General features: G+C 39.6%; 1 protein-coding gene across 4 annotated transcripts in view; it reads left to right on the forward strand.

Annotated features, from left to right (window-relative positions):
• Positions 1 to 8,038, forward strand: part of LOC123401502 (telomere length regulation protein TEL2 homolog) — a 10,113-nt gene extending 2,075 nt beyond the window's left edge. For 3 of the 4 annotated variants that reach the window (XM_045095325.1, XM_045095323.1, XM_045095324.1), the window contains 13 exons: positions 97 to 125; positions 196 to 258; positions 758 to 860; positions 1,182 to 1,353; positions 2,335 to 2,523; positions 2,722 to 2,882; positions 3,625 to 3,901; positions 5,415 to 5,629; positions 5,718 to 5,816; positions 5,906 to 6,408; positions 6,492 to 7,252; positions 7,342 to 7,540; positions 7,852 to 8,038. In XM_045095325.1, coding sequence (XP_044951260.1) covers positions 97 to 125; positions 196 to 258; positions 758 to 860; positions 1,182 to 1,353; positions 2,335 to 2,523; positions 2,722 to 2,882; positions 3,625 to 3,901; positions 5,415 to 5,629; positions 5,718 to 5,816; positions 5,906 to 6,408; positions 6,492 to 7,252; positions 7,342 to 7,540; positions 7,852 to 7,998 — 2,918 coding nt within the window. In that variant the 3' untranslated portion in view covers positions 7,999 to 8,038. The remainder of the gene's footprint in view (positions 1 to 96; positions 126 to 195; positions 259 to 757; positions 861 to 1,181; positions 1,354 to 2,334; positions 2,524 to 2,721; positions 2,883 to 3,624; positions 3,902 to 5,414; positions 5,630 to 5,717; positions 5,817 to 5,905; positions 6,409 to 6,491; positions 7,253 to 7,341; positions 7,541 to 7,851) is intronic. The other variant, XM_045095326.1, reaches the window with a different exon arrangement.
• The last annotated feature ends 788 nt before the right edge of the window (positions 8,039 to 8,826 follow it).

Raw genomic sequence — 8,826 nt, forward strand, 5'->3', positions numbered from 1 at the left:
GCTCCAAATCCTAGCCCCACTCACCCCCACTCCCATCTCTCCTTCGCGTCCTTGAAGGTCTCTGACTCGCTCTCCTCTGTGTGCGCTCTCTTGCAGGCACCTTGGACGAGCCTATCAAAAGCCAGGTGAGAATGGAAGCCTTATTTCCACTCATTCGATCATAATAATTAGGTTTTCATGCCTAGAATGCTCCAGGAAGCTACTGCAAGTCAAAACACAAACTGGAGTAATGGCAACTCCTGTTTCTGCACAGTCCAGGTTCTCCAGGAGGCTACAATGATTATCTCAAATATACAATCTAGATTGGACTTTAGAGAAGTTACTCTGGGAAGAATTGCCCCCTAATTGTACTGCAGTTATTTATAAGCTCTTTCAGTAAATAAGCATAAACAAACCTTGGAACATGAATTTATTTAAAAGAAAAAAAAGCCTTGGAACATGAACGGTCACATGAAAGGTCAGCAGATTGCAATACCTGGGAACACCGAGGCCCTAGTTTTTGGTCGTATATGTTTAGCAACCTTGTTCTTTCTATCTGTTAACGATATATTTTGGTTCGTGCAGGTCTTTGGTGTGTATAACTTTTCATTCAAGTATAATAATCCACTTTAAATCGCACACTTAGTCCTTTATTTATAGACCTGAGTCCTTTGTAATGCACTCATTACAGAACACGTTCGAGAGATATAAAATTGAAGTTCTAGCCTTTTTGGCCATGATAGAGCAGGGATGATGCATCTATTTCCTCTGTTTTCAGATTATCAGTGTTCTGAGCCTCAGCCATGATGAAAGGGAGTCTTGGCGGCGTGCTTTTTATCATGGTCCAGCATTTCCTACCATGTCTAAGATATTACTTGGCAGTAAGTGCGCTTGCCAAACTTCTCACTCCGCTCATATTGCTGGGATATTTGATCACCATCTGCACATAAGTATTCATTACACATACACCATTAACATGGTTTGGGAACGGCAATGCCATACAATCATTCTTCTGTTGCATCACTCATTAATCTCATGGATTTATGCAGTCCTTCTATTGAATCGGGTTTCTGTATATTTTGCTCCCATGAACAATTAGAGTGTTCAGTACACTTAGCTCATTTAGTAGGCTTGTTGCACTTTGCTAATCCCAGGCATATGGTTTCTGTTTACAATCCCACTTTCATGCTTTGGTTGTCCAGATATTGCTCTGAAGTGGCTACGGCAGATTCACAACACTGTGAGGAAGGAAGTCTATGATTCCTTTTTTGTCAGAGGACCTCCTACTGAAGTGATTCAGGCTCTTGTTCCAGCTTTATCTCAAAATGAAAACTCTAAGGAGGATCATAACATTTTTTGTTTGAACATTGAAAGGTGTTATTCTTAAGCAACCCTCTACTTAGGCTATGCCATCACACTTGAGTCTTTGTGTCAGTTCAACTTGTTTGATCTGGAATCAATTAATCCTCTTATTTCTTAGGCAATTGACAATCCCCAAAACTTATATTTTAGCACACACAAATCTTGTATGACAGTTCAACACTTGTATGCAGGTCTTAACCAGTACCATGCCCTTTTCCCCTGATAGGTTATTTTTTCACTGCATGCTGTACTTGAGCCACGTGGTGCCAAACAATTAAGCACGTAGATTTTTGCGCAGATCCTAGCACGTACTTCTGGGTATTCTATTTATCTAGCAGTAGCAGAAGCAACATGGACACATTTTCTGATAATCTATCTTCAGCGATGATTGCTGAAGAAACAGGAGTACAATATAGTGAAAATAAAGAAGATGCAGATCACCTGATACTCAATCTGTTCTCTTCTACTTGTCATTTCAGAACCATAAAGTATTTGGACTTGTGAGATGAAAATATTCTGTTAGATTTTTTCATCAGAAGCATGTTATATTGATATTGGTTACTTTTGCTAGCAATAATTGGAAAAATAATGGTCAAAGATGTGTGTTGGAGACTATTGATGTCCAGAATTGACAAATGAAAGAGGCGGAAGTAGTTGATACAATCTCATAACATATTTAGTTAGCCTTTTCTAGATTGTTGGTGAAAGGCTGACAGCTAGTGATTTAGTGGAATTAACGCATATGTGGAACATCTGGCATGGAAACAATATAGCATTATGAGGAGCAATTGATTTGCACAATTCAACGATTGTTCCTATGGTATTTCTTATCATTTTAAGCAAAGAAAATAATTAAAAAGTAGAAACTGAGGCCACTCAAAATCTCTTTGAATACCCATGTAGGCGTCTACTACATGGCCCATACTCTGATGCATTACCGCTAGTTATTTTTGCTTTGTTATTAATAATTTTATGTTCTTTCTTTCGCTGTAGGCTATTAATATTGTGCTTGCTTGAGAATAAGGGGGTGGGCCAGATTGTTGCAGAGTTTATGTTTTTCAATAAGCATAATGATGGTGTTCTCAACCCAGATAGAACAACTTTCATCTCAAGGGTTGCACAACTACTTGCATCTGTTCCAGATAAAGCAAGAATGGCAGCCTCATCTGCGCTTACATCGTCGTATCCTTTTTCTGTACAGTATATCTTCCAGCCCAAATTACTCAGAATACATCTTTTTGGCCTGTTGTGGTGTGAGTGGGCCACGGTTTAAACAGTGTTTTTGGCAGGGAGAGGGTGGAGGTTGCTCACTTTATTATTTTCCCCATTATTTGCACAATATTTATCACTTGGAATTTTTAGTCCTTAGCATAAAACAAGGTTATTCTTCAAGAGTGTTGTCAGCCAACTTCTTGTTCGAGCGGAAGAAGCAGCTATTGAGTTGTCTGCTAACAAAGATACTAATGAACAGGATACGCTAAGTTCTGTGTTGCTCTTTGTGGGTGAAGTGTTATCCCGTGTTAGCCGCCGTGGATCTACTGGTAAGTTTTAATATCTCAGAATGCAAGTTTATGTATAACCAGCCTCTTAGGAGGATTGTACTTACCATCTTTTCAATGAAACGAAACACAAAGAGCCTTTTGCGTTTTCTCGAAAAAAAAAAGTTTATGTGTGCTGTTGACTTGCTTGTTCTGAAATACATGTTTACGAATGACAAAATTAATTGAACAAACTCTGTGCCCGATTCTAGTTGGTGTGGTATTGATATTGTGCTGTAGTTATGTTTGGTAGGATACAATAATTGTAGTACATTCAAACCTTTATGCTTCAGTTTACCAGTAATGCCCCTCCCAGGAGGATTGTAACATAAACTCTACCTTTTCAACACAAAGAAACGCATGTATCTCACTACGTTTTCTCGATTTTTTTTTTCCTTTTATACGATCTGCTACTATGGCTTGGGTGACGTAGCAGCTTCCTTCCCCCCTTTGTAACCCTTTCTGTATGGAGATGATAACCACATCAATCATTTGGTTGCTTTCATGTATTTGGCACTAATCTGCTGTTAATACTTGAGTGTTGTTTCCGCGCAGTTGTCCGCACTCCCCACCTCTGCAAATTTGACTAGATTTGGGCATTGAGTGGGATCTCTTGATAGCTAGCATAGCAAGCACCTGGTCCATAACAGTTTATACTAGTTCATAAGATTTGTACTCTCTGTTTAGGCATCAGATCATTTATTTCATTCTTTGTATATCTGTTAAGATGCATTGATCTTTTCAGGCATTTTAGTTGCTGAATTGATCCCTATGATCCGTAATCACTTACAAAGATGTGTAGCACCAGACCGTAAGACGATAATTCCTGACATGATCAAGCATGTTCCTCAGTCTCGGTTTTGGTTCAATGTGGTTGAAGCATTGAGAGATCAGCATTCTATTGAAAGATTGACTGAAGAGATGTTGCGCCAACTTGCATCACACCATTTAAATGATGAAGAAGCGTACTGGATTTTATGGACTCTGTTTAATCAGAGTATCATGCATATTGCTGTTATAAGGTGAGATAGTACCTATGCCCACTTTAATTCTGCTAAACAGTGTATGTGCTTGTTCTTGCTTAGCTACTTCCTTATTTCACTGTGTATTTGGCATGCTACATTACTTTGTGCAGGAAACTTATACGTGAATAGGCTTCCTTGGCCAGGATTTAGTTCAAAATGTCCAATTGGACAACTATGCAAAACAGTATTTCAATGATTCCTTTTTTCTTTCTGTGAAGATTGTTCTGTGGATGTTGACTACTACCACCGCTGTTCCAAAATACTTGAAGTTTTATGCTTGTCCTAAGTCAAGCATTTATAATTTTGACCAAGTCTATAGAAAAATATACCAATATCTACAACATCATATTCGTTTCACCATAAAATAAATATTGAAGCTATATATAGTATGATTTTGTAGATATTAACATATTTTCTATAGAGTTGGTCAAACATAAAGATGTTTTACTTAGGACAAACCTAAAACTTAAGTATTTTGGAACTGAGGAAGTACATGTTAATCTGCTTGCTGCCTGTTCATTAAATCTTTGGTTGTGTTCTGTGTGTCTTAGTTATTAATGGATAGCAATTATTTTGTGATGGTGTATTATGCATGCCATCATTGTTATATAGTTCTGTGTTGCCATGTTCAGAAAAATCGAATAAAGCTTGCCCCTTGTCTGTTTGATGACGGTCTTGATGGTCCTTCATGGACTAGTGAATCTATAAGGTATTCATAAAGAAGACAGATATCTGGGCAAAACATGATGCATAGGCATAAAGTAGTATTCGCTCATGGACCTAAATATCCTGGGATTGAAAAGCTAGATTTTGTTAATAGAGTCATGTCTAAGACTCCAAGCTCCTTTTTGTTAGCCAGCATGTTAGGTGATAAGGTAAAAAATATCGTTCAGGCCCTTTCTTGGACAATTTACTGTTTCTATTTTACTATGAAGGACAAACGCATGGTTCCTCGTACTCCCTCTGGTCCTTTTTACTCTTGTATAGTTCTAGTCACGGATACCAGGGAGAGTCAATGAAGCTAAAGATCTAGACAGTTTTACCCCGCAACTTGCTGATCTGGATGCGTGAGCCATTATAAGTGTAGCCGTTTTGATTGGCCGAAGTACCCGCATGCCTGATATGCATGGGTCTTGGCCACTGCATGCACGCGCACCTTCCCTCTCCTGCATGCACTGCTGTTGGAAACATGCACGATTAATTCGGAGCACTTCAGTTGAGGCAGAAAACCGTTGGAACCAAAAAGTAGGATCACACAGACCATTACAGGAAAAACCGTTTTTTTTTGTTGAGAAAACGCAAAAAGCTTTTGCGTTCCGTTGTATTGAAAAGAGAGAGTTTGTTACAATCCTCCTAGGAGGCAAAAATCAAAAAACTTAGGCACGGAGTAAAATGGATCGGAGGGAGTATGTTCAACTATATTCAGTATCCCTAACTTGCATGACTTGGAAAACTATTTATTAAATTGCTTCTTTCTTATTCATTTTCTTTTCCACAATGCTTTCTTCAGGGCAATGTTTATTGACAAATTTTTGCTTTGGAAAACATTTCCACTATGCTGCCTGAGATGGATTCTTCATTATGCTGTCTTTGAATTCTCACCAAATTCAGTCGCAGAAGCTCAAATGCGAAGGACATCAAACTTCCTGGTTACATTGAAAAGTTTACTTACTGTTTGGTCCAAGAAAGAGTTTGTTCAGTTATATTCAGTGGAGCAACAAGCTTGTATCCTTCGATGCACTTAAAACTATATTTTTGTTCATTTTTCGACGTAAGTTATCATTTGGCATTGTTCTCCTTAATCAATATGTAGATATCACTGCAGCAATAGGGTTATGTTTGGAGAACATGTCAAAAGAAGAATTAGAAATGAACAAAGATGTATTAAATTGTATTCTTCAAGGAGTAAACTGTAAGTACTTCTCTTCCCTTGTGTTTGTTTACCAGAATACTGTAAGCACATTCACAATATCTACTCACCGAATATTATTTTGACTATAGGTAGGTTAGAGAGCCCAATTGACTTAGTCCGGAAGATGGCAAGTGCTGTTGCATTGACATTTTCTAAAGTTGTTGATCCAAAAAATCCTCTTTACCTTGATGATGACTGTTCTGAGAGTGTTGATTGGGAGTTCGGGGTTCTCTCTCCAAAGGAGATCACAGCTCCTTCCCATGGTGTAGAATTTGGAATCAAATCAAAATCACGTCCGCGTAATAACAGGAAATATGCTGGTGACAAAAAGGGAAAGGCTATCAAGCATGATATTTCAGACAACAGAGTAAAAATCGTAGAGATCAAGTCAAAACTAGATTCTGATGAAATGTCTGCCGCTGCTATAAATTTTGAGGAACATTGTGACAAGGAAAGCATTAGCATTGATGGTTCCAGTGATTCATCCCTGGAGCCGTATGATTTGTCAGATGATGACACTGATTTGCAGAAGAATTTCACACATCTAAGTGATCTTGCAGCTGCACTGCGAAAACCTGACGATCTAGATGGTGTAAGTTTCTACTTAGTGTTTTGAATACCTTCCAGAGGAAACTACTGCACGATCCTGACATTTCTTTCTTTTGTCTTCACAAGGTTCAAAGCGCTCTTACTTCTGCCGAAAAGCTTGTGAGAGCATCACCTGATGAGCTGCGCCACTGCTCGGGTGATCTTGTTCAAGCACTGGTACATGTTCGTTGTTCTGATGTCGTGATGGAAGGCGAGGAAGATTCTGCTGAAGAAAAGCGAGAAAAGGCATTAGTCGCTTTGCTGGTAACCAGCCCATTTGAATCATTAGATGTTCTTACAAAATTGCTATATTCATCGAGTGTGGATATAAGTCAGCGTATTTTAGTTATTGATGTTATGACTGAGGCAGCACAGGAGCTTGCTGAAACTAAAATTGTAAAGAGTGAACAGCGGCATGGGAACTTGATATCTGATACTTCTCCGTCTTGGCTGGTTCCTAGGGACAGCGGACCTGTTGGGGCAAGCCCTTGGAGAGAGGTATCAGAAACAGGATCACTTTTGAAAAATTGGTCACACCGGTATGAAAGAGAAGTTCCATCTAGACCAGGCCAGGTTAAATCAGGAAAATCTCGCAAATGGGGTCTTGGGAAAGCAAAAGATTTGCAAGTGGAGCGGTCAAAAAACAGATTTCCTTTGTATGCTGCTGCATTTATGCTCCCGGTTATGGAAGGATATGACAAGAGAAGACATGGGGTGGACTTGCTCAATCGAGATTTTGTTGTCCTAGGTAAATTGATATACATGCTTGGTGTCTGTATGAAGTGCATGGCGATGCATCCGGAAGCATCAGCCATTGCTCCAGCTCTTCTGGATATGATAAGAGCCAGGTATTCAGTGTCAGGATAAACATTTCATATGTTAGGGACCTTATTTAGTAAATAAATGGCATGATTTGACATGAAATTCTGTTCTACAGGGAGGTCTCGCAACATGCTGAAGCATATGTGAGAAGGTCTGTGTTGTTTGCAGCTTCTTGTGTATTGATAGCCTTGCACCCGTCATATGTTGCATCAGTTCTTATCGAAGGCAACCAGGACATTTCTACTGGTTTAGAATGGATTCGTACATCGGCCTTGCGTATTGCTGAAGCAGATCCTGATACAGAGTGCACATCAGTGAGTACTACAATCATTTATATTTTTCGGTAATAAATATCAGCTCTCAATACCTGTTGTACGCCTTCTATACAGCCTGAGGAGATAATATGAAATAGTTTGACCGTTAGTACGTAGGATTTATGGTTTTATCATCACTAAAATTCACAGTTCTTTGGCTCAAAAGTAAAATAAAATCCACAGTTCTTAGTTGCTAAGTAGCTAACCATCTTTTATGTTCTCTCAGTGATTTATAAAGAGAAACCAATTACTTAGATGTTGGACTCTTTCCACTTGTTACTAAATATATATGCCGCATGTTTGTTTCCTAGATGGCCATGAACTGCCTGCGGCTCCACTCGGAGATGGTCCTCCAGACATCCCGTGCCTTGGAATCTGCGGAACATTCCAAGGCCGGCAGCAGGACACTACCTTCTAAACTCGATAACATTATAATACCATTTGCAAACATGATGTAATCTGATGTTATCTTGAAGTTGTAAAGGTTATTTTCCATTTTGCACGCAGAGTTAATCGATTTTTTTAATCTGATTTTTTTTTTTGACAAACATTGGCAAAAGTGTTGGAAAACGGCTACTGCCTCTACCGCTGCACCCACCTGACTGTGAGTCATGCGGCTCCGTAGGATAGCTCTCCACGATGCTCTCCCATCGTGGTCTGTTACGCACGTCACCCTCGAGCAACGCACGAGCTGTTGTAACCTCTAGTGTGTGAAGTGTGCACCACGAGCCCCATCCCTCCTTCACCCCTGGTGCTTTCCTCTCCTGAGCTTGTTGCTCCTGTGGCCACCTGCCACGGCCACCTTGGATCGTGCTGCCCCTCATGACACCCCCAGTCCTTCCCAGCACGTCTGCCTCTTCCTCAGCTGCCATCCTTCATCCGCAACCTACACAACATTGGTAGCCTCATCACCTTCAAACTCATGTCCAATTTGGCAGCTACTCCAAGTGGCGCGTGCTTTGACGTTGCATCCTCTTCATGTATGCCGTCGTTAGTCATGTTGACCGCTACTTCAAAGCACAATTTTTCCTAGGTGGTTTTGATAATTAATAAAAACATATACTTCATTGAACTAATGATTCTACCAAGTATATTTCAGGAAAATTTAATGAATTAATTGACAAAGGATTGTGAGGAGAAGCCCCAAGAAAGGAGAAGAATAGGATTGGCCAAGCAACAAACTTCAAGACTTTACATTTTGCATTTTATGAGAAATTAGATTTGAGTTCATAGGAAAGCCAATACTATTAAAAGGGGATGAGGTATCCATGATGATCTGGTTGCTC

The sequence above is a fragment of the Hordeum vulgare genome, chromosome 6H (assembly GCF_904849725.1).
Source record: "Hordeum vulgare subsp. vulgare chromosome 6H, MorexV3_pseudomolecules_assembly, whole genome shotgun sequence".
Taxonomy (NCBI): Eukaryota; Viridiplantae; Streptophyta; class Magnoliopsida; order Poales; family Poaceae; genus Hordeum; species Hordeum vulgare.